General features: G+C 41.7%; 2 protein-coding genes across 3 annotated transcripts in view; one reads left to right on the plus strand and one right to left on the minus strand.

The window, feature by feature from the left end:
• rbpjl (recombination signal binding protein for immunoglobulin kappa J region-like) overlaps positions 1-7,015 on the minus strand; it is a 25,887-nt gene extending 18,872 nt beyond the window's left edge. Inside the window, exons 1-3 of one of the 2 annotated variants that reach the window (XM_063912048.1) lie at positions 6,784-7,015; positions 6,319-6,405; positions 1,334-1,457 (exon numbers count right to left, since the gene is read on the minus strand). In XM_063912048.1, the coding sequence (XP_063768118.1) occupies positions 1,334-1,457; positions 6,319-6,373 (179 nt within the window). In that variant the 5' untranslated portion in view covers positions 6,374-6,405; positions 6,784-7,015. Of the gene's footprint in view, positions 1-1,333; positions 1,489-6,318; positions 6,406-6,783 lie in introns of those variants that run through there. The other variant, XM_063912049.1, reaches the window with a different exon arrangement.
• Positions 1,226-25,456, plus strand: matn4 (matrilin 4). The gene is made up of 17 exons (XM_063912050.1): positions 1,226-1,365; positions 13,280-13,378; positions 14,726-14,901; positions 15,074-15,232; positions 15,355-15,586; positions 15,784-15,906; positions 16,089-16,211; positions 17,002-17,124; positions 18,297-18,419; positions 19,084-19,206; positions 19,445-19,567; positions 21,071-21,168; positions 21,599-21,730; positions 22,038-22,221; positions 22,315-22,467; positions 23,721-23,823; positions 23,933-25,456. Exons 2-17 carry the CDS (start codon positions 13,318-13,320, stop codon positions 23,991-23,993), a joined length of 2,097 nt encoding a protein of 698 aa, XP_063768120.1. The 5' UTR covers positions 1,226-1,365; positions 13,280-13,317; the 3' UTR covers positions 23,994-25,456.
• Positions 25,457-26,296: the final 840 nt, after the last annotated feature.

The raw sequence follows: 26,296 nt of genomic DNA on the forward strand, positions 1-26,296 counted from the left end.
CCTCGGCTTCTTTCACCTGATGTATACTTTTGATTTAACCTGCCTCCTTCAAATCCTCCCCACCAGACTAAGACAATAGGAAACTTTTTGGGGTTTGGACGTGAAATCTGTTTAACAATTTAAAAGGAACTTGAAATATCGTTTCTATATTCCACAGTTTGTACCATGATGGATGTCCTCTGGTATTGTGTTTCCTCTGCGTGGATTTGATGGGTTTTTCTAATTCCCTCCTGCAAGAGGCTCCGGTTATTGAGTTATGTTCAGAAGTAGAAGGAGTACTGCACTCAAGATTGTACTCAAGTAAAAGTACTGGAGTCAAAATGTACTTCAGTAGCAAAAGTACAAATACTTGTCAGGCAAAAAGGTCCGTCCATCAGGATCAGCTGATTGCAAACAAATGTCAGGGTAGCTTTAAAGTGAATACCTTTACTCAAGCACTTAAGGGGAAATTAAGGGTACTTATACTTTACTTGAGTATTTTATTTTAATTCCACTTCGTACTTTAACTCCGCTACAATTAAAAACTGGAAATTTTGTACGTTTTACTTTTTATTTTACAGCCTTAGTTACCATTTACTTCACAGATAAAGACCTTTCTGTTCTGATTGGTCAACCTGCTTACAGATGTCCCGCCCCTTAGCCTACCACGTACAGTGTGTTGGAGCGCTAGCCAATAGATGTGCGAGTGTTCCTCAGTGATGTCATTATGTTCCGGAAGCAAACAAAGGAGTCCAATGGAGTCTGAGGGAGAGGAACACAGGGATTTTAGCCTCTGCAGACCATTGACTTGCACTAAAACCTACAGTATATTAGATACTTCAGCAAATGGAAAACCCCAGAAAGCTCAATAGGGCCTTTTAAAGTTCTGTTTTGCGGTTCTTCCCCTGAGTATTTTAGTTTATTAATTAATGCACATTAATGCATCATGATCATAATCCAGTCATCTGATGTATTAGTTTTAAGTGTTAAAAAAAGTACTTTGGGTAATTTTGATTTAAAAGCTGTCCTTCTTTTTGCCTGAGTAAGATTTTGAACGCAGGATTTTTACCCACACTCTACACTTTCTATTTCTACTGTATAGTAAAGGGTCTGACCCCTTCTTCCAGCTCTGCTCGCTCCCAGTTGTTCGGAATTTAAAGGGGTGGGGTCTCCTCCTCCACAAATACTTGTCCTCCTGCAGTTTTAATACCTCCACACCATCCCTGCACCTCCTCGTTCCCGCAGTGAGAGACACGGAGGACACGCACGAAGAAACATCTACGTTTGGGATTCACTACCCGGGACATTGCGCGTGTGTTTCGGGACTTCTTGGAGCTTGTTTCGCCGGTCTTACCTGTCCCATCCTCCGGCCAGCAGCGACCCCAGGTGAGAGAGCGGGTCCGGGGCAGGGGAGAGGGGAGCCGGGTACAGCAGAGCGGGGTCCGCCTGGGAGAACCGGGGCTGGACCGGGGAGCTGTCTGTCAGAATAAAACAGACCAACAGCTGCATGAATAACTAGACTTCTTAAACTGCATGTGAATTCAAAAGGAACATCCAGGACGAGATGTTTTAACGTTAGTATGAATCAGTGCAGCCTGCAGGAGTGGATGCTCCTCAGTGGAGATGCTTTGCAGGAGATTTAGCAGGAATTTGATGCGACTTTGGAGAACATTTAGGGCTAAAGTTAAATACGACGTCCTCTAATAAGGACTTTTTTTTGTCTAAAACAGCTGACCTCATCAGTTTGAATCAGTGACTTTTCAAGCAAAGGGTTATTTTGTACCGTCTTCAAACATGTCAAATGTGATGCTTTCTTTTGCCTTAAATGAGGATAAAAAACGTTACACATTTGGATTTTTGTTTCTTTAAGGGTTGGGATATTTTGTATCAGGATCTTCTCAGTTTTTAGGTCATTATCTGACCACAAATACTCTCTCACACAGCCTCTAAATGTCTACATAAGACTCAGGTCTGGAGTTAACAGTGTGGTTCTGAAAATGAAGATGTGATAAAGAGCTCTGAGGATCTTGAAAACTAAAATATTTGATTGTGTTGGAAGTGCATGTACTTTGTTTCTATGGCTGGTTTTGGTTTAAAGTTAGGAAGCAAAACGTTTTTACAGATTTACAGAGACAATATAACATTCCTTTTACTCCTTGAGATTCAAAAGAACTTCAAGGCAGAGGTTTAAAAATAAATTGGTGTGTGTGTGTGTGTGTGTGTGTGTGTGTGTGTGTGTGTGTGTGTGTGTGTGTGTGTGTGTGTGTGTGTGTGTGTGTGTGTGTGTGTGTGTGTGTGTGTGTGTGTGTGTGTGCTCTGGGTTCACACTGGTTGCCTGGAGGTGATGCTGTGTGTAAAAGCCAAGCATTCAGGGAGACACACAGACCATTAAGCAGAGAGACAGACAGGCAGTGAGACAGGCTGAAGGTAAATACAGAAAGAGGACAGTAGATTATTGTTTTATTTAATACAAGTTTAAAGATTTCACACAAATAAGAACTGACTAATCTCTTACCCCCTGCCTCCAGACTTACTCTGAAATAAATCCAAGTTTGCATCCAGATTAATTGCACATTTTAAACAAGTTTCCCCAAAAATCCATCTTTTTGTGAGTATTAGGAGTTGACTAATGGAGATAAACAGCTGGACAGAAGTCAAAGTCCAGTCAAGCTGAAAAGATGGAAAACCACGTGGAGAACACGATGTGAAAAGGAAATTCATGTGAGGAAGTCTTCACACAGATCTCATGGTTTCAGGTCTTCACTGTCACACACATCATCATTAATTCAGACAAATTCTGAGTTAAATGAGATGTTATGTAAAGTTTCTGTTGCATTTTCCACTTGAGTTCAAAAATCTGAATTATTTTTGAGCGATTTCAAGCTTTTAATCCCCGCACATTCCGATGTTTCCACTCGTATCGATGAGAGACCCCTGCTGTCTGGTTGCAGTACTCGTAAAAAAAGCGCTTTAATTTGTGTTATTTTGAACCGAATTGCGTAGCTCGTAACAAGAAGGGAATAATTAAATAAAGTAGTGACGTGAAATATACAGACGTGAGGACGTAGTTTGTTTTCTATTATTTAACCAAGAAAATATCAGCAGAAAAAAACTGCGACTTTTCGTTGAGATTACGGAACCTGTTTTCACCGATTTATACATCAGTTCAAAACTCATGTCGAACGTAGAGAATGGAAGCAAAACTACGTGGTCAGGTTTTGTAAAATATCAAGATGTGGGATCTTAAGTTACGAACAAAATAATTCAGTGTTACATTTTGGTTTCATGCGGACCACGAACAGCAGTTTTCTGGGTTAAAGTCCTCGATCCACGTTTCCTACGAGGATCTAGACTTTATAAGATACGGTTGGACCTGGGAAAAAAATGAGAAAATCCCATTTAATTTCACTGTTTGTGAATGCGTTTTTTAGGCCACTAAAAACGTTTTCATTTACCCAGAATTCCTAGGAAAATGAGTGCCTCTCAAAGGTGTCAACATCCGGATGGACCTTTGAATTACTCTCTGCATAGAAGCACTAGCATTACATCATTAGAGGACACACGCAAAGGCACCAGGTGAACAGAACCAGGTAATCAATTAGGAGGGAAAACATAGAGACAGGAAGTAACAACAGACAGGGGTTGAAGAATTTTCAAAATAAAACAGGTGTGCCATAAAGAGTATTAGTTCAGGTTTATTATGGAACAAGAACCCTGATATCTGTACTTGTTGAAAAAAACCACTGAGGTCCAAATCAAACAACTGAGTTCTTCATCTCGGTCCAAAGTCAGGAGCCGGAGGTTTAGATTGAGGTCTGGAGATATGAGAACAGTCAGGGCCTATTTCTGAGAAACCCCAGGTAGGTCTGCAGACAGACAGGAAGTGGGTGAGTGAGACAGGTATGCAGGTATAACAGTGAGGCAGTGAGAGAAAGTGCGAACAGTAGCAGAGTCAACATCTGGATCCAATCTGAGGCCAACAGGAACCTGGACGAGAACCTGTCTCACTGCCTGTCTCACTGCTATCTGAGGCTAACAAGAAGAGCTGTGTTCATCCAGCTGTCACTCAAACACTGCTACCTGTCTGTCTCACTGTACCTACTCTACCTGTCTCACTGTCTGTCTGCAGCCACTTACAAGAGCTGTGTTCATCAGAGATTCATCTGTCACTCAAACGCTGCTGCAGTCCCTGTCTCACTGCTCCTACAGTTCCTGTCTCACTGCTCAGTACCTGCCTCACTGCTCAGTACCTGCCTCACTGCACTTACTGTACCTGTCTTACTGCTTGTCTCAATTCTCACATGCATGTCTTACTGCACAGCTCCTACATAACCTGTCTCACTGCTGCTACAGTACCTGGCTCACCGCTGAGTACATGTCTTACTGTACTTACTGTACCTGTCTCTCTGCCTGTCTTCAGCCACTAGTAGGAAGAGCTGATTTAGTCTGAGACCCAGCTGTCACTCAAACACTGCAACTGGACCTGTCTCACTTCCTTTCCCGCTGCGCACTGCTTGTCTCACTGCACAGCTCCTACAGTACCTGTCTCACTGCACAGCTCCTATAGTAACTGTCTCACTGCACAGCTCCTACAGTACCTGTCTCACTGCACATTTCCTACAGTACCTGTCTCACTGCACAGCTCCTACAGTACCTGTCTCACTGCACATCTCCCACAGTACAGGGCCTTACTTAATGCCTGTCTTTCTGTACTCCACTTACAGTACAGAGCCTGTCTTACTGCCTGTCTTACTACTTGCTGCCTGTCTCACTGCACTCACTGGTCTGTCTCTCTCTCTATGTTGCTACAGTCAGTATGGACACATGGTGTCCACCTGTCTGTCTGCTTCGGTCTGAACCACAGAGATGTTTACGTCTCAGTGTGAGTCCAGCTGTCAATCAAACGGAGAGACCTCATCTTATAGGAAACTCAAACTACTTCATTCACCTGTCTGTCCCTCCACTCCTTCACCTGTCTGTCTGTGCACTCATGTACCTGTCTGTTTCTCTACTCATGTACCTGTCTGTCTCTGCACTCATGTACCTGTCTGTCTCTCCACTCATGTACCTGTCTGTCCCTATAAATTATTCTCAATACCTGTCAATATTTCAGTCTCCCTCCCCTGAGTTAAGTCTTCCAGCCTCTGAGACAAACTGAGGAGCAGAGACTCTCCAACAGGATGTCCACAAGTTGGGTCAGATATCTGTCATCTGTCACTGTTTCTTAACCTCTGGGTCAGGACCCTGCGGGGGGCCTCAGGACGGTAATCGGGGGTCACAGGCTGATGGATTGATAGGTGGTGAAAATAAAGATATTATTACACTGTCTATTTCTACTCTGAAGCTTCCTTTAGCAGTTACTTCTCTTCTATCTTATACCTTTTTTAATCAATCAATTATTCTGTTAAAATCTATAAACAGCCAGCCACACAGCCTTGTTTTGTTTGAGCAGAAGTCAAAATACTCGCAAATATTTACTTTACAAAGATACAAGAGAAGGTCATCTCATTTAAGAGGCTGGAGTCAAAGAAACTGGGGATTATTTCACAGTCTGACAGAAACAATGAACTAATTATCATAGTTGTTGTTGTTGTTGTTGTTGTTGTTGTTGTTGTTGTTGTTGTTGTTGTAGGTCTCAGCTCTACTCTCCAGTTTGTCAAACCAAGGACTTTTAGTGATGTACAAAGACATGTTGGCGCTTTTATTTGCCTGATTGTTTTGTTGCTGTGTTTGTTTGACCCGTCTTTCCTCCGATCCCAGCAACCCTATAGGATTCAATAAGTGTCGTTGCTCTAAGCATCTACATCAGAGTGACCTACGATTCCAACGCTTTCAAAATGTAAAAGAACTTCACATTTTGAGTTCTACATACAAAGTATTTCCAACAATTCTCCCCTACTGATAACAACCAAAATGTAATCGGTCCAAAAATGCAAACAGTGTTGAAACTGTAAAACATGTGTCGACTCCCATGATACATCACCGTCTTAGTGAGCCCAAAAAACATTCAAACATCTCCGGACCCTGGCAGTGGTTCAGTAGCGTCGGTGCGTTTCTCCAGCGCAGTTGGTGTTAAATCACGAGTTTGAAAGGATGGTTTGTCTACCTCTTTCTCCAGACTGAAACACCTCAACATGCATTTAATGAAACTTGGTTTGCACATCCACGTTAACCTTGGTCTCACTGTAGTAGCTACAGGATTTAGCGCCATCATCGGGACGAAAACTCACATTTTTCTGCAGAACTAAATGACACCCCCACCCATTTGTCTGAACCGTTGGTTTTTAGTTGATGTCCGATTGTTAACAATTAACTCACGAAGCAGAATGTCTCACTCACCTTTCCTTTCTTCTTCTTCGACGTCCAAATCCTCCATGGTGGTTTCTGCTGACATTACGAGGAGTGTTTCTCAGGTCCATCTTCACTCTGGCAGTGCAGATACAAGGATATATAATAAAGAGTCAAGAACATAATGATAAAATACAAAGAGTGCACATGAAAGAAAGAAAAGGTAGACATGTGTGTTATTCCCAGCACAGATCTGCATGTTAGCTGTGACACATCTCTAAGGGAGATGTAGACAAACAAATGCACCCTTGGCAGGTAGTGTTTTGTGAGGATAAAACAATGACTTCAGTGTCATTCAGAGCGCTGAGTCCTTTATTTCCTGCAGCTGTGGACCTGACTTCAGGCTGGCTCTGTGTGGCAGCTTGATGGTCCGTTGAAAAGTGGAGATAAACTAAAACTGACAACAACAGAAGAGTTACCAACAAATAATATGCTCTTTTCTTCATGGGAGCTGACCTGAAATCACGTGAAGATCCTCTTGCTGTTTTCTCATTCTGCAGCAGCTTCAGTTTCTGTCCGTCCAGATGTTATTTTAAAGTGTCATCGCCCTCAGCAGGAAACATCAGCTGAAGTTATACAACTTAAAGTCTGACCGAGCACCTGAGCCTACAGTCCATCTACTGTAAGAGAGGCTTTAGTGGAAAACGTGTGTGTGTTCATGTTTGCCCCCATCCTGGATCTGTTATCTGACCAATGCTGTGTGTGTGAGGGTGTGTGTGTGAGGGTGTGTGTGTGTGTGTGTGTGTGTACTCGTGTGTGACATACTGTATCTCTCAGACTGTGTGTATAAGCAGATAGTCACCTGTTGGTTTCTCACACACACCTTTTCTCTGTTTGAGACACACTGCAGACACGTGCTGCTTTTCAGAAGCATTCCGTTTATTAATCAGTTGAACATTCAAATGCAATTCTTGTGTTTCCCCGCTGCTCTATTCCATTTTAAAGGATTCAAAACCTTAATTTGTCTTTATTTGTATTGAAAATGAGAAGTCCCAGGCTCTTCTTTCAATGCAACGTACAATAAACATAACATAGAAGGAAAAAATAGTCCAATTAAATTGTGCAAAAGCCAAAATATATTGCTTTTAATACCTAAAATGTGTTGGAAATCACATAAATACCAGTTTTATACACCTCATAACACCCATATTGATTGATTGATTGATTGATTGATTGATTGATTGATTGATTGATTGATTGATTGATTGATTGATTCACCTGCCGTCTTATAATGTTGGAAATGGTTTTAGAGGCTCTAAATGATTTTACAATCTTCAGAATTGAATGTAAACATGCAGCAGTCTGCTAATGCAAGAGTCTGCAGTACATTTAATGCTGTGTTTGGCCTCTTAAATATCAAATCAAAGTGAATCGTTTGAATAGACTATATGATTAATGAATTTACATCGAAAATAACCCGTCGATTATTATGTCCTGAGACTGAGTCCTTACAGCAGCGGCCTGAGTTGGATCTGACCTGACCCACGTAAGAAAAAAAGGTTTCAAAACAGAAAACAGCGCCAGCATTTGTACTTTCAGAGAAACTAAAGCCCAGACATCTCCATCCTTCAGCTTCCTGTGTCCTGCAGTCTCTGTCAAACAGTCAGCTGTTAGGAACATCACAACAATCAACAAGAAGCCTGCGTTTCCCATCAGGGAGCAGGGAGAGAAACAACAACAGTGGTGGTGATTAAAGCAAATACAGTCTACATTAATGTAGGAACTACTGGATATTAAAAACAATCATGCAAGAGAGATGTGTTGTGTTTAGGAGGATGAGAGACTCCAGAGGAAAAGTTCAAAGTAACATAATTGAAACTTAGCAATGGAAAGACTTGGGAATGGCCAACCTTTGCTGGAGAATACTCAGTTTATAGCGTCTCCCGTTTCTCTGCGTGTTCAATAACATTAGAATAAACGTGTTGGATTATCTGAAACTGGGGTCTGATAGAGAGGTGTGAACGGGGTCTGTAGTTTTAAAACAGATGAATGATTTATATATAACAGGAATACTCAAAATCATAATTGTATTTATGTTAACATTAACATTTTCGAACAACAAAAAAAAAGTAGTTTTTCTTTTTTAATTTATTTTTATTTCTATTTTATACATTTTTTCAACAAGGTACCTAAACATTGTGCTTGATTGCAGTTCTTGAATGAATGTACTTTCTACCACCTCTAACATATGTAGTTATACTCTGCCTGAGCCTGGAGTATATATCTCAGGTTAATGCAGTGTGACCTCCTCTCAGAGAGCGATGTGTTCTGCAGGCTGCAGGGATGTGGGGGTCATCAGGGGCCGATCAACAGGGAGTCTGCAGGATGCATTAACTACTCCGCTCCACAGGGGGCAGCCGCTGGAAGTCCTGATGTTTGTGACTGTCCGGTCACATGACCACGCTGTTTTAGTAGCTGTGAGTTCATTCAAACATGAGGAATTTCTTTATTCATAGTTACAGTATATCCCACAAAAGTCCAAACTGAAAAAACAACATAAGCATTTGAAACAGTGAACTTGTTCAGCTACCGCTAATGTTAGCTTAGCTTGTTTCTCTGCTTACTTAACCCCCTGCGTTTGGAAAGATTTCATTGGTGGATAGATTATCTTCATCTCCTCCAAAACGAACCGGCCTGCTAATTAAAACCTGTAAAACCACTGGAAATATCAGGTTCACATAAAAACATTAATGTGTTTCCTCAGTGGACAGGCGGGCTACAAGCTAAAGGCTAACGTTAGCTTAGCTTGTCTCTCCATTAACTTAACACTGACATTTATAAAGATTTTGCTGGTGAAAAAATTATCCTCAGAAGTGACTTCCTCTCCAAAACAAAAAGGCCTGCTGATTAAAACCTGTAAAACCACTGGAAATATCAGGATCACATAAAAGAAATCAATGTTTCCTCAGTGGACAGAGGGGCTACAAGCTAAAGGGTAACGTTAGCTCAGCTTGTTTCTCCGATAGCTTCACACACACATGTCTAATGATTAAAATCCTCATCCATTTACAATAGAGAGTTTAAGGCACCAAGATCTAACATGTGTGCGTTGAAATATGGCTTAAAACTGGACAAAAAGTGCATTCATGACAGCTTCTGGTTCTGATTCATGCTCAAAGGGATTCAACGCCATTACAGAGACTTGGAGATTGATAGCAGAGACCAGAGTAAACGTTACCTTTATTAACACTACACATTCCTTACACAACCTTACTCAATATATACCATAGATGTCAAATAATTACCTTTAATGTTACAATTGTTTATCAAAGTATGACCTTTATAAAGTTACTGCACAAACAAGAAGGTCTTAAAGGTAAAAGAGAGAACGCTTATGTTAACGTGTGTGTGTGTGTGTGTGTGTGTGTGTGTGTGTGTGTGTGTGTGTGTGTGTGTGTGTGTGTTTGTGTTGGCTTGTGTCTGTGTGCAGGACAAAGACTCCTTAGTATAGCTTTCTCTAGGCAATCCCCCTAACCTTCACCCCTTTCCTGTCTCCCTCGCAGACCACTCACCGAACAACAATCACACACACACACACACACACACACACACACACACACACACACACACACACACACACACACACACACACACACACACACACACACACACACACGGCCCCCCTCAGAGTATGTTCTATAATTATCCACAAAGAACATCATTCAGCCTTCTTGTAAAACATTTAACTGACTGTTTTTCTTACATGGCTGTTAAAAATACAAGTGGAGATCCAATTTCCTTCAATTAACACTTTAAACAAATTAAAACCGCGTCTGCTCCCTGCGTCAGCACTGGGAATACACTTCATTTGTACAGAATAAATAGTGTTTTGTAACTACTGCATGAATTAAGAGGATAAGAATGTGATTCACTGATGGGAAATCTGGAAGAAAATGTGCTTTTTAATATAAAATCACGGAATAGAACTGCACGTCAGGGAGCCGTCTGATGCCACATACGGTAGGAGAGTATTTTATAGAGCTGGTTGTTAAAAAGGAGTCGGGGAGCTGTTGCTGTTGGCTTGGAAGTGAGATTACAGTGACAAATGAAACAGTGGCTTTTTTATTAAAAGGTCTTTTCAAGTGCAGGCAGTAAAAATAAACCGCTGGATTTCCTGCAGTCTGAGTTTTGTTGCAGCAGAGACTCAGAGGAGAACATGTTCAAAGTGTAAATCAGCTTTATTGTGAGTTTGCAGCTACACAAAGACAGGAAAGACCTTTAAAATCATGAAAGTGCAAAGTCAGGCTGCGGTGGGAAAAGACATGAAAGTAGAAATATTTTGTCAAATCATTTCTTAGCCCAGCATTCAAGATTGTACTTAGAGGTGTTTGTCACGTTTAAGTATATTAAAATGAACTGTGTTATACTGTTCATTCATAATGTGAGCATAGCAGGGTCCCTTTAATGCTAGTATATAACTTATAGTTAAGGTTGGAGATGACCCAAAGCAAAGGGATGCGAATGACACTTTGATGTTGACATGGATGTAAGCTCACAGCATTAAAGGAGTATTTTGGATTGGAGATCGAGATACTTATAGAGACTTATCTAAGAACTAAAGCCGGTGTCTATGCTAACTTCCAAAAAACACCAGACTCCATTGACATTAAGTCATCTTTATTTGAAATTGTATGTCTATCCGTTAGTCTGTTTGTGTTATTATGTGACTTTGGTGCCCCTAACTAATCCTTGAGTAATGCCAGGATGCTGTCAGTGGAGTCCGTTGGCTTCAGATTCCGTTCAGAAAGAGCCGTCTGACAGCAAGGTAAAGAGCTGAAAAAGTTCTCAAATATAAAATGTGCTCTTAAAGGGATATTGATTATTTAGTGTCCACACACTTCCACAGAAGTGCTTATCTTATCTTCCCATTAGTTCTCCGGTCTGTTTCTTCAAACTGCATCCCACGCTGGCTGAAGAAGTTCCTCATATAACCCCACTTTAAAAACCTCTGAACTTTCCCACAATAAGAAAGAAGTAGTTGTTGGGAAATCTTGCAACCCAACAGAATAAACCAGGACTGTTTTTCTAGAGCGAATGAGAAAACCACATAAGGATCCACACAGAGGACACATAATACCAGAGGACATCCATCATGGTATCAGACAGATGGAAACATAAAAAATACATTTCATTTGCCTTTTAAATTGTTCAGCAGAGTACCTGGGTTGAAGTCCAAAAGTCTAGGTATTCTTACCGCGGTCAGTGAGGAAATATATAACACAGAAGACTAAAATGTAATTTATCACACCAAAACCTGTGTTTAGTTGAAGTCCCAGGATCCTCCAATTTGCAACACAAACACAAATTGCAGATAAAAAACTCAAATGGTTTAAAAAGGCCCAATTATAAACAGGGGTCATATCAGTGTAGTGTCTCTACTTTAAAGAGTCCTCTCCTGGGACATGTCTCCATGCTTCAATGTTCAGAAAGCTCTTTATGTTTCTCATCCTGCCTGTGCTGCAGCACCTCTTTGCACCCTCTGTCTGAAACCAGAGCCCAGTCCGCTCTGATTGGGTAGCTGGTCGGCTCCGTTGGGATTCTTGAACAGCTTAGAGATGTCCCGCCCCTTAACTGATCAGGTACAATGTGTTGTAGCGCTAGCCAATAGGAGCGCGAATGTAATATAGTGACATCACTATGTTCAGGAACTTTTCTACCCCTGAGATTTTAGACCATTTACATGCATACAAACCTAACTAACATTAGGGTAGGGCAAACTCCCTTCTTTCTAGCTTCTTTCCAAATGTAGAAGTCATATGGTGCTCCAAGTGTTTGGCTGAGCCTCCGTTCACTGAAGTAAAGAAAAATACTAGGATAAGAGATAGCCGACTAGACAAACAGAGACACATACAGAGGCCTTTTGTGCTGTCTACATCTGTTCAGACTCTGAACTCTTCCTTAAAAAGCGATAAACCCCTGAAGGACCCTCTCTGCGGCCCTGAGGAAGAGAGGTGTCTTTCTCTGTGCCTGTTTGAGTTGACTGTGTGCCCTGAAGGTAAACAGACGTTATCATTATCCCTCTGCTGCTGAGGCGGATACTGACAGACACAAGGGCAGATTAAGCAGGAGTGTGTGTGTGTGTGTGTGTGTGTGTGTGTGTGTGTGTGTGTGTGTGTGTGTGTGTGTGTGTGTGTGTGTGTGTGTGTGTGTGTGTGTGTGTGTGTGTGTGTTCATGCAAAGCCTTCTATTAGCAGGAATTACCGCACACCTTCTCCAGGTGTGTGCAGCCGAGTGTTTTACGACGGGGCAGGACTGGAATCTGCAACACACCCGCCATGCACATTATTATCACCTCACAAACACAACGAGGGGAATTTACCGACGCCTTTACACTCATCACAAACATGTAGGACGCTGTTTCAGGGTCATTTTAGGGGCAAACATTTAGTTTGAGGATTGATCTGATTCAAACTGTAGGAGAGTGTTCAAATATGGCATGTAAAAGTGCAAAATAGCACAGAAATTGCACATAAAATCCCAAATGATGACCACCCTTTGGTTTTACAATATACCTCCAAGAGGGTTTTTTGTGTGTCTCACCATGCTGCATATTGCTACAAAATGTCATATCTGTAGGTAAAATCACAACGAGGGGCTGCCTTTTAGCAACTCCTAGGGCACACATACATCCCGAGAGCCCTAAAAACACATTTTCTGTAAACGTTGAGGCCCTGCTCTCCGGCTGCTGTACAGTATTTGTCCTCTGCTCGTTGCACTTGGATGGATAAAAGGCTATCTGACTGTGTGTGTAAATATGTGACATTTAGATGAATATTTAACGATTCAATTCAGGTGCTCAGGAAGTGCTTCAGCTGCTGAATCAATTTGTCTAAGTGGTCAAACGGTGGAACTACATTTCAGTGTCAGTCTGTGATGTAGTTAGGGAGTTACAGTACAACAAATAACATCTTGTGCCTTTTCCCTCTGTTCCCTCCTGCTCTCGTCTCCACAGTGTGATCCAGATCCAGCTGTGATATCAGAATCATCAGGATGAAGATCGTCTTCCTCCTCCTGACGCTCGCCGTCCTCGTCGCCGCCCGACCCAAAGCAGGTCAGTCTCAGGGATGTGTCTTCCTCCTGTGCATCATGGCTTGACTTTAATGCTTTTGGACGGATCAGACTTATACATTTGGATGCAGTTGAAACATCTGCCGTTGGGTTGGCTGGATTTATGTGTGCAGACGATGATGTGGACACATTTATAAGATGTTAAAAACCCGCCGTTTGCTCACGTCTGTTTGAAACCGAAGACAGATCCCACACGTCTACTCTCACCTCCTCTGCTGTCAGAGGAAAAAAATCCTGGACGTGCATTAATACTATTTCAAACTCACAAAGAATTACACAGACCGGCTTTATCCCTCCTCCAAAACTGCTGTGTTTCTGAGCAGAGATGATGTTACAGATCCCAGTGACACAGAGACAGCGAAGACAAAAGCAGGTGGCTGAAGTGGCACGAGTTCAGGAGGTAAATGATGTGAGAGTCATGCCTGAACTGCTGAAAATGTAAAACTGAAAACAGTGGCTCTTTGTGGAGAAAATTCTAACACAGAAACAATACCCTTTGTAAAAGTATAAAGGGCCAAAGACGGTTATTTATAAATCAGAATCAGAATCCTTTAATTGTCCAATATCGGGCCAGATATAAAGTAAAGCTGTAGATTTACATATTAAATACAAAGTACACTTTATTAGAAAATACAAACAAATAAGTGCACCATGGAAAAAGATAAGTAGCAGTGTTTTAAATCAAGAAAATATACAACGTTTTGAAGACAGCTGATAACGTTAACACATTGTGAATGAAGATTCAACTGTATTGTCATTGCACAGAGTACAAGTACTAGGACAACGAAATGCGGTCTCTGCATTTGACCCATCCTAGTGTTAGGAGCAGTGGGCTGCCATTAAGTACGGCGCCCGGGGAGCAGTGTAGGTAACCAGTGTCTTGCTCAGGGACACCACGGTGGCACTTGGTCTTTCGGGGACTTGAACTGGTGACCTTCCAGTTCCCAGGCCAACCCCCTATGGACTTCGCCACCACCGCATGAATTGTAAAGTAATAAAGTGAATTGCACATAAGCAGTGGTATTGCGCAACAGTTTTATATAAAAGCAAATTTCAGCCACAAGGCAAGTTAATTGGATTTACTTCAAACAATAAATGCATGTTGTCTGCATTATAAAGAACAATCAAATGCAAGTAAAACCATTTTATAAGAGAGAAGAGAAAATAGCAAAACCTCTAAAATGGATATAAAAACCCACACCTTTTAGTATAAAACTAAAGAGCAGATAACTTGCGTTGCGTTCTGCCACAGTCCTCCCTCACATGTTCCTACGTGATTGATCCCCCCGTTTTTTTCCTCGCTGTCGAACGTTTCCCCTCCCTCTCTCAGGTCCGGAGCAGAAGTGTAAATCCGGCCCGGTGGATCTGGTCTTCCTGATCGACAGCTCCCGCAGCGTCCGGCCTCACGAGTTCGAGACGATGAGGAAGTTCATGATCGACATCCTGAGCACGCTGGACATCGGACTCAACACCACCAGAGTGGGGGTGGTGCAGTACTCCAGCCAGGTACAGTCGGCCATGTTTTATCCACCTTATCTAGCTCCGCCCCTTTTCCCACTTGTGGTTCAAGTATCTGTGTTAGTCTTTCAAGGTTTTGCACCAGCATCCTTGTGAACCATCATATTTATTGGGGAGTATTAACAGCTCAGAACGGTACATTTCCCTTGTTTGCCTCCAGGTCCGCACCGAGTTCTCCCTGAATGCTCACGCCAAGCTGGACACGATGGTGAAGGGCATCAACGAAATCATCCCGCTGGCTCAGGGCACCATGACCGGCCTCGCCATCAAATACGCGATGGACAAAGCTTTCATCGCCGAGGAGGGAGACAGGCCAAAGGTAATAACAGAAAACACAACATGTTGAGGAAACTGGAGGTATTTCTGGAGTTTAGGGCTCATCGCTGAACCACTCCATGAAGCAGAAAGCATCTTTACCTGATGATGGTTTCCTCTCCCCAGGTGCCCAACGTGATGGTGATCGTGACGGACGGTCGTCCTCAGGATCGCGTGGCCGAGTTTGCAGCTGAGGCCAGAGAGAAGGGCATCGAGATCTTCGCGGTGGGCGTGGCCAGAGCCGACATGGCGTCCCTGAGGGCGATGGCGTCCCCTCCCTTCGAGGACCACGTCTTCCTGGTCGAGTCCTTTGACCTCATCCACCAGTTCGGACTGCAGTTCCAGGACAAGCTCTGTGGTAAATATAATCTCTCTGTCTCATCTGTTAAAAGTCTCAGTAAAACATCGGGTCTTATTCATCTTTATCAAACAAACGGAGGCAACAGCCTTCATAACACAAACAGCCTTCAGCTCATAGAGTAAGCTTGTTTTCTGATGAGCGATAAAGACCGTCTTACTCTGGATCTCAAATGTGTCCTGTGTTCTCTACTGCAGGAGTGGATCTGTGTGTGGAGTCGGAGCACGGCTGTGAGCAGATCTGTGAGAGCTCTCCAGGATCCTTCCACTGCCTCTGTCTGCCCGGATACTCTCTGAACGAGGACGGGAAAACATGCGCAGGTAAACAAATCATAGGAACGATACGGACATGTTTTTGTCACATTGTGGGCAAAAAAAATCCAGAACACTGCCACAAATATCAAATATATGTGTGTGTGTGTGTGTGTGTGTGTGTGTGTGTGTGTGTGTGTGTGTGTGTGTGTGTGTGTGTGTGTGTGTGTGTGTGTGTTTGTGTACTCAAGCCATTGACCTGTGTGCGGAGGGGAAACACGACTGTGAGCAGATCTGCAATGCCTCTCCGGGCGCTTTCACCTGCGACTGCAACAAAGGATACAAACTGAACGACGACAAGAAGACCTGCACAAGTCAGTACCACACACAAACACACACACACACACACACACACACACACACACACACACACACACACACACACACACACACACACACACACACACACACACACACACACACACACACACACACACACACACACACACACACACACTAAATACAATTTCATACACGCATCACAACACACTTACGTCCGCTCATATCTGCTGACGGCTGCTGGCTTCATATTCATAATTTTGTTCGGCTTGAATTCATGTTCCCCATGCCGAAATGGATTCATCGCTTTCCCAAATGCATGATTTCCCTGCTGAGTCATGAAGGGTGGGTTTGCATCATGTTCTCCCAGTTTGTCCCAGTAAAACACTTGAAATCCTTTATGGTCCAGTACGTCCTTGTTAGAAACCACAGGACACTAACAGCCTTATCTGAAAACACTAAAATATGTCAAACTAAGGGAAAAAACCAGCGTTCATTTTATTCTTAAATTGTAAAGACTTGTTGTTATTTGAGGCTTTAAAGCTAAAGATATGCGTGGTCTTAACCAGGAATAAAGCACACACCTAGAAAGCATGATAAACAAGATGAGCGGACACCGGTGACGTCCATGATCATGGGGTACCACTTGAATCACCATATGCTTATTGAAAAAGCTCTAATATCTGCCACAAACACGCCTCCTATAGTTTCCCGGATTATCTAAAGTTGAATTTACTGCGAGACAAAGGGACCACTGATGCGATCCCACCGTTGTTGCCGCTGCTCGCTCCGCTGCTTACGGCCTCGCTGCTCTCCTCCCCTCAGTGATCGACTTCTGTTCGTTTGGGAACCACAGTTGTGATCATGAGTGTGTGAGTGTGCTCAACGGCTATCACTGCCGCTGTAACGAGGGCCACCGGCTGCTGGACGACGGCAAAACCTGCCAGGGTGAGTAACACACACACACACACACACACACACACACACACACACACACACACACACACACACACACACACACACACACACACACACACACACACACACACACACACACACACACACACATTAGAGGAAACTCAGAGTGATTGTTAGTGTTGTAGTCCCCTGCTGCTGTAATGGAGGTGTGGTAATGCACCTGCCTGGTGGATTACAGAATCAGGTGTTATGCAGATGACACACAACTCTATATAAGTGTTATCACAGAACTACAGTCCTTAGTGAATGAGTTAGTGGAGGTGCCACCATTCTCTACATATTGTCAGGGTTTGAGCAAAGCAGGTTGGACCAAGGGTGAAGCAGAGACAATAGTTTAAACTGAAAATTCTCCTTTATTCAACGTTCACCAGACATATAATGAACAGCCCAGACGTCTCTCTCCCTCATTAAACTCAAAGAACCCATAACACTGGGAACCGGGGGACACAGGGGAATAAGAGAACTTTAGATACATGCAGAACTAATGGAAGGACAAGACACAGCTGGGCAGAGACAGGAAGCAGAAAGGGCCGGAAAACCTTTCAAAATAAAACAGACAGACCGTGAGAAAATAGAAATAATGAAAGGGTTGCACTTTATATTAAGCATCAATAACAGCCAGTGCATTTAGTTGATTAAAGTCGGGTTAATAAGTTTTACTAGAATACATTTTATTTCAGAGAAACTTGCCTGACTGAGCGGGATTGTTCACTGCAAATATGATGGTTTCACTTAAGCTTAGATCAGCAATATTTGCACATTTTAAGGATTTTTAAATTGAAATATATAAAATGATTACATAAATATGTTCTTGTACCTGTATTTATCTTACTGTTTTTCTGCTGCAGCTATTTCCTCGCTTGCTTTTGCTTTTTGTTTTTATTGAAATGCCATTTGAGTTTAACATCTTCTGTCTGAACTCTTCCGACCCCAAACTGGAATATGGTAAAACTGGCTAATTTTAGGAGAGAGTTTGTAGTGTATGTTTGTAAGTAAATGCCCTGAAAACACACACACACTTAAAATGAATGTGTGTGTGTGTGTGTGTGTGTGTGTGTGTGTGTGTGTGTGTGGTGTGTGTGTGTGTGTGTGTGTGTGTGTGTGTGTGTGTGTGTGTGTGTGTGTGTGTGTGTGTTATTTAGCCATTGACCTGTGCGCTGAGGGGAAACACGACTGTGAACAAATCTGCATCAGCACTCCGGGCGTCTTCACCTGCGACTGCAACCCCGGATACACACTCAGTGACGACAAGAAGACCTGCACACGTTAGTCACATGCACAGCTGTACACACACACACACACACACACACACACACACACACACACACACACACACACACACACACACACACACACACACACACACACTCCTGAGTTACCATTTACTTTACAAAAGACCGTTCAGCTCTGATTGGTTAGCTGGCCGGCTCTGTTGTGATTGGTCAACTGCTTAGTGATGTCCCGCCCCTTAGCGCATCATGTACAGTGTGAGCGCAAGTGTCACATAGTGATGTCACTATGTTCCTGGAAGTAAACAAAGGACTCCAGTGGAGGCGTGTCAGGAAGGGGCGAAGGGGAGTGTGTGGGAGAGAAACATAGGGATTTTAGCCTTTGCAGACCATTTACATGCACTAAAACATGTAGAACACACCTCTTTAATGACACAGTCGCTTGGCTTTACTTGAACTTTTGCTTGTAGAGTAGTTGAAGTACATTCACATCACACACACACACACACACACACACACACACACACACACACACACACACACACACACACACACACACACACGCACACACACACACACACACAATGTAACATTTACGACAACATTAACGTTTGTGTGTGTGTGTGTGTGTGTGTGTGTGTGTGTGTGTGTGTGTGTGTGTGTGTGTGTGTGTGTGTGTGTGTGTGTGTGTGTTATTCAGCCATTGACCTGTGTGCTGAGGGGAAACACGACTGTGAGCAGATCTGCGTCAGCGCTCCCGGTGTCTTCACCTGCGACTGCAACAAAGGATTCAAACTCAACAAAGACAAGAAGACCTGCACAAGTCAGTGAACCTCACACACACACACACACACACACACACACACACACACACACACACACACACACACACACACACACACACACACACACACACACACACACACACACACACACACACACACACACACACACAAGCAGTACTTTTGATAATATAAAGGTTGTTTCTCAGCTGGTTTGTACATTATGTGCAGGTGTCAGTTGTATGTAGTAACACGTGTTTATTGCCGGTGTGTTTGCAGACATGGACATGTGTAACACGGTGGAGCACGGCTGTGAGCATCAGTGTGTGAGCACGCCGGGATCCTATTACTGCATCTGTCCTGATGGCCAGCTGCTGCAGGAGGACGGCAAGGGCTGCGGGAGTGAGTCCAACACATACTCTGTGATATAAAACTGTCTTCTGTTGCTTATAGCATCATTTAGAGGCCTGAAGGTAAACCTCATCCACATGTAGAGTCTGGAGGCCTCGACCGCTGTGCTGCAGGAGGACGGTGGAGCAGCTGCAGCCTCAGAGGCACATCTTTCTTAGATCAGTCCAAACCAACAGGAGACAGAGCAGGAATACACGACATAATCAGCATTATTCACAGTCTTAGAGGAGGACAGCTCGTTTTACCTAGAAAGCGTTTCATCGAACAGCAGTGTGTCGTGTTAGGTCAAAGCTATGGAGTAAGAAGTCATCTACATGCAGGTGTGCATAATAAACTGCATGTTAGAAACTTCTATTTAAATTACAGATACGATAACGACTGTAGCTTTTTGGTATTAGCAATTTATATCAAGAGTTAGAAAAGGCAGTCTTCTTTCGAATGTGTACTTTATTAGGGATTGTTCTTCAGTGTAAATTAAACAGTTTTAAAGTTGTTCCATAACTGATCCATGGTTTTTTTGAAGCAGCTTAAGATTTCCCTACAATTTAAAAAGTCTGCTTTAAATAATTAACAAATAAATAAAAATATGTAATGTTATTATAATAATTATTATTATTGAAATAAGGGATATTAACCAAGATCGCTCAAGTAATTATTATTATTATCATATCCCTTTAATACATTATTGTATTTATTTATTATTTTATTTTGAATAACAGTTAAAAATAAAATTATTGTATTTATTATTATTTATATAATTATTATAAATTATTGTATTTATTATTACAAATTATTGTATTTATTTATTATTATTATTATTTATTTATTATTTTATATTATTATTATTATTATTATTATAAATTATTGTATTTATTTATTTATTATTATTATTATTATGATTATTATTATTATTATTTATTTATTATTATTAAAACTAGAAATTAGATTTAAGAACCAAGATCTCTGGAGTCCCTCTTAGCTCTATTTAAATATTTGAATCCTAATGTTATGAATCAGAAATGAAGGAGGCCATTGTACCCAATGAGCCTCACATAAAGGAGTGTATTGAGCTGTAATGAAGCTGTGTGTGAAGCAGACCCTGATGGTAAAACCAGCCCAGAGGTTCTGGCCAGACAGACACGGATCTTCTCCTCCGGGGAGTCTCCGCCTGCCAGAGCCTCCATACTGCAGCTCGTAAAAAAGATGTGTCATTGATCATCCACTCAGGATTTAAACCCACAGACTGAAGCTGCAGGACACTGAAACACCTCTTTTGTTTCCATGCAAACTCACAAAGTCACCTGAGAACCTGTGAGAAAATGAGGGATTTCCTCCCACCTGTACGACGTCTGAACACTGAAATATCACACGCAGGATTCTTTAAAATGGAGGCCGTTTTTATAAGTTGGCGGTTATGGAAATGCCTCAATATAACAACAGCCAGAAAGTGTGTCATATTTATATTTAATGGCCTTTTGTCTCTCGCTTCTTCAGCCTGCAAGTCTGCGAACATCGACCTGGTGCTTCTGATCGACGGCTCTAAGAGCGTCCGGCCACAAAACTTCGAGCTGGTCAAAAAGTTTGTTAACCAGGTGAGACATCCAGTGCTTTCATAAAAACAACCACCGTCTTTTAATTATGCTTCCACGTTTAGTTCAGCAGGATCATCCCCACATATTAACACCACTTTATGATTACTGAAGTGTAAAAAGATCAACCACTAAAGCGAATGCTAGGCTACAGAGGAACTGTCGTCAGGTAACGTCACCTCACCGGCGCTAAGCTAAAGGCCTATTCACTATGAGTGGGGATTAAAAGGCAAGGCCAGGAGAGTTTATGTATATAGCACCTTTCAATATATATATATAGTGATCTCAAAACTGAGTTTCTATCTACCAACAAGAAAATAACGGTCTGAAATGAAAGCTGCACATGGTGAATGCTCAAGTTAGCCGTATGATACACAGTTTAATGGTACAGATGTTACAACGGAGGGACAGTAATGAAGGATGTGTTCTGCAGGTGGTGGACACGCTGGACATCTCGGCTCACGGCACCAGGGTCGGTCTGGTCCAGTACTCGAGTCGGGTCCGGACTGAGTTCCCTCTAAACATGTACAACACCGCCGATGAGATCAAAGCCGCCGTCATGAAGGTAAAGTTATTCCGCTGTATGACAAGCTACCAGGGATCAAGTGTTCCTGTGACATATTCTGGAGGAATGTTGTGTGAGTTGGAGACAGTATGATCGTTACAAACTGCACTGGACAATACACTGAGGAAATACATCTTGAACCCTAATTACAAGAACATAAATGGGTCATACACAGACTTTGGGCGTCCAACCGGGACATATACTAAGCCCACAATTACTTTGAGAAGGTTCATTTATGAAGTTCATTTTAACAAGAACCAAAGGCAGCCCTCAGGATGTTTGGAGCCTCTGTTTCTGTCCTCTCCAGGTGGACTACATGGAGAAGGGCACGATGACGGGCCTGGCTCTGAAGCACATGCTGGAGAACAGTTTCTCCGAGACGGAGGGCGCTCGCTCGTCCAGCAGAAACATCCCGAGGATCGGACTCGTGTTCACCGACGGACGCTCCCAGGACGACATCACTGAGTTTGCCAAGAAGGCCAAAGAAGCCGGTGAGAGTTTGTCTTATTCCTTTTTAATGAACCCTCTTTTTAGAACCCTTATCGGCCACGAGAAGAAAGAACATCTCCATCGTGTGTGTGCAGGTATCACCATGTACGCGGTGGGCGTTGGTAAAGCGGTGGAGGACGAGCTGCGTGAGATCGCGTCTGAACCGACGGAGAAACACTTCTACTACACCACCGACTTCTCCGCCATCAGCACCATCGCAGAGAACCTCAAACTCAACGTCTGCCCAGGTACGAACATCGGACAACTGACAACTTAGAGGAACTCAAACACACAATAATTGCAAGTCATTTCCACGGTTCATCACCACTTTATTGAGGTTTCACCAGTGTATGTCAAACTAAAATAAATAAAATAAATAAGTTCTTTATTTTCCATAAAGATAATATCGTGGATTTTAAAACCAGTAAAAATAAAAATAGAAAAATCCCAGAAGAAAAGTCATTCACTTTTGAGCACGGCAGATAAATAGGGTGTATTTTTCTAAAATACATTAAAGCTTTTGGATGAAATCGATAAGGATATTTGTTTTATTATGATTACTTGAATAGGTTGGATTTGTAAAATAACTGAAATATATAAGTGTTTGTTTACTTGCAACTTTTCTGGTACATCATTTAAATTTGATTTTCAAAGTTGAATGATGATTATTGATCATAATTTCACTTAATAAAAAAGTCCTAAATTCATAAAATACACAAATGTTATATTTGGTCATCATGAAGGGAGAGGTACTGTGAGGCTGATGTCGCTGAAATTATGTCCTGTCATGTGGCGCCATCTGCTGGCGGGAAACAGCAGCTGCAAGAAACACAATTAAAGTAAAGCAATTATCAAATATAACAAAAACATGAAAATCCATAATCCAAAAGTATTCATTTCTTTCACTCAAAGAGAAATAAAACAACAATAAAATTATATATAAAAAAAGTGTTTGAATAAATAATATATAAAAAATATCAGAATTGAAATGTTTATATACATTTAAAATAATATACGTATATAAAGTTTATATTTATGAAAATTATAATTATACAAAAAATTACTCATATATTAATTCTGAATAAAAAATAAAGAATAACTACAATATATGTAAATAAAATCAAACCTGCATAAAATAAATAAAAATAAAGACATATATATGTCTATATATATGTCTTTATTTTTATTATGTATATATATATATATATATATACATGATAAAAATATGTACAACATATAATAATTATAATGTTAACATACTTTTAAAAACTAAAGATTTATATATACTGATGTGTGCAAAAGAAAAATATATTACAAAAAAATGACTGATATATTAAATGGTAGCACAGATTAGATGAAGGTATTCCATGTATGTTTATATGTGTGTTACTGTGTGTGTGTGTGTGTGTGTGTGTGTGTGTGTGTGTGTGTGTGTGTGTGTGTGTGTGTGTGTGTGTGTGTGTGTGTGTGTGTGTGTGTGTGTGTGTGTGTGTGTGTGCAGCGGAGAGTCAGGGGGAGATTGAGGTGAAGGACCCCTGTGACTGTCAGAGTCTGGTGGAGTTCCAGCAGGCCACCATGAGCAGCCTGGAGCAGCTCACACAGAAACATATCCTTTAAAACAAACTGATTCAAACATCTCCGCCAGACGTTCGTAAACGCTGGAAATATTTCTAAGCATGCTTGACGTGATTAGTATTCCTTAACCCGCGGTCCACTGTCTGCGATGACGGCCCGTCTGGAGCAGCTGGAGAACCAGCTCCTCTCCAGGAAGTGATCCGATCTTCATCGGCGAGAGCGAACAGCAGAATAACAGCGTGAAGAAGAGGAGGAAGAGGAGGAGCTCTTTACATCAGTGGACAAAACCAAAGGGCCTTTTCTCAGAACCTCTGCAGCCTTCAGTGCTCTTCACGAGGAAGACAACCGTCTGAAAGCTTGAGATATAGAATCATATTTCTGGTTTGTAAAGGAACTCATTATGTCTTAAAATACAACCACCCATCCGCTCTCCCACACATCCGCTCTCCCACACATCCGCTCTCCCACCCATCCGCTCTCCCACCGAAACAGCTGTGAAACAAAACAGATTACACTTCCAAGAAATCCCTGACACATCTTGGAGGGTTTTACCAAATAAATATGTTTTGCTCTGTCTGCAGACTAATATTGCTCACTGCAGAACGACAATACTTCATTCAAAACGATATTTCAACACATATTTGACCATAAACCTTCTATGATTTGGATGTTGCACTAGTCCTTTTGAGCAATTTCCAAGAAAACGTTGATTAATTGTGCAGTCCTATTGGCGTTATTGACACACACACACACACACACACACACACACACACACACACACACACACACACACACACACACACACACACACACACACACACACACACACACACACACACACACGAGGGGATTGTAATGCTGTCTGTCTTTGTGAACCAGATACACTCAATGTACTGTAGATAGTAGAAAGAAGCACTCCAAGTAATATCCAGTGAAACCATATGTAACACACACACACACACACACAAACACACACACACACACACACACACACACACACACACACACACCCTTCATCCGTTACTGTGTATACTTGATCTGTTTTGTACGCTTTGTTGAATATGTTGTATTTATAGCAGTTTTTCTACCGCAGTAGGAGAGCAAATTTAGGAAAAAAAAAATGAAGTGTTGTTACCACTCCCAATATTAAAATTGGCCATTTTTTAAGACAAAATCACGACTTGTTTTCCCATATAAACTCATTTTGATTGCAGGTCTAAAGGGAATATATTCAAAGTGATCACTAAAGCTGTCGTCTTCTAAACATGTGATGAAGCAGGTGTAACAGGAATCAGTGTTTCAATCAGAATAAAACGAGCTTTTATTTTGAAAATCTGCTTTTTTCTCCACTCTGCACTTTCCTACATGTTATCCTTAAGTGCCCTTAGCATATCTGAGTGTTATCGATCATTAACAAAGTGGTTCTTGTACATTGTTCTGTCCTATCTTCGACCCTAATGTTCATTATATCTGTCTTTATCTCACATAGGGGCCTCACAGGGTACTGTCTGTAAATGACTAACAAAAGACCACCATAAATGTATACCCCTTTATATTTGAATGCTTGTATGTTTTTGTATATTTTCTTATAGCTTTACCATTTTTGTATTTTCCTGATGAATCTCTGTATTACACAGACGGCAATAAAAGAGTGAACTTTTCTATCGGAGTCACGTGTTGTTGTTTCAGGGAACTGTTCTACATTCTGGATTTAAGCTTTCCCAATTCATTCAAAGTTACGCCTCTTTTGAATTTGATTTTTCTTTGTTTGAAAACCTGCTCCTTATCTTACCTACAGGAATAGTACAACAACTTCACACAATGAAAGGAAACGGTCCAAAATGCAGGAATTATTTTCTTAAAAAGGCCCATTACCCTTATTTCAGGTGTATATCAGTATGTAGTGTCTCTACTTTAAAGAGTCCTCTCCTGCTGATGTTCAGGTGTATATCAGTATGTAGTGTCTCTACTTTAAAGAGTCCTCTCCTGCTGATGTTCAGGTGTATATCAGTATGTAGTGTCTCTACTTTAAAGAGTCCTCTCCTGCTGATGTTCAGGTGTATATCAGTATGTAGAGTCTCTACTTTAAAGAGTCCTCTCCTGCTGATGTTCAGGTGTATATCAGTATGTAGTGTCTCTACTTTAAAGAGTCCTCTCCTGCTGATGTTCAGGTGTATATCAGTATGTAGTGTCTCTACTTTAAAGAGTCCTCTCCTGCTGATGTTCAGGTGTATATCAGTATGTAGAGTCTCTACTTTAAAGAGTCCTCTCCTGCTGATGTTCAGGTGTATATCAGTATGTAGTGTCTCTACTTTAAAGAGTCCTCTCCTGCTGATGTTCAGGTGTATATCAGTATGTAGTGTCTCTACTTTAAAGAGTCCTCTCCTGCTGATGTTCAGGTGTATATCAGTATGTAGAGTCTCTACTTTAAAGAGTCCTCTCCTGCTGATGTTCAGGTGTATATCAGTATGTAGAGTCTCTACTTTAAAGAGTCCTCTCCTG

This window comes from Eleginops maclovinus, chromosome 20 (genome assembly GCF_036324505.1).
Source record: "Eleginops maclovinus isolate JMC-PN-2008 ecotype Puerto Natales chromosome 20, JC_Emac_rtc_rv5, whole genome shotgun sequence".
NCBI classification, from domain to species: domain Eukaryota; kingdom Metazoa; phylum Chordata; class Actinopteri; order Perciformes; family Eleginopidae; genus Eleginops; species Eleginops maclovinus.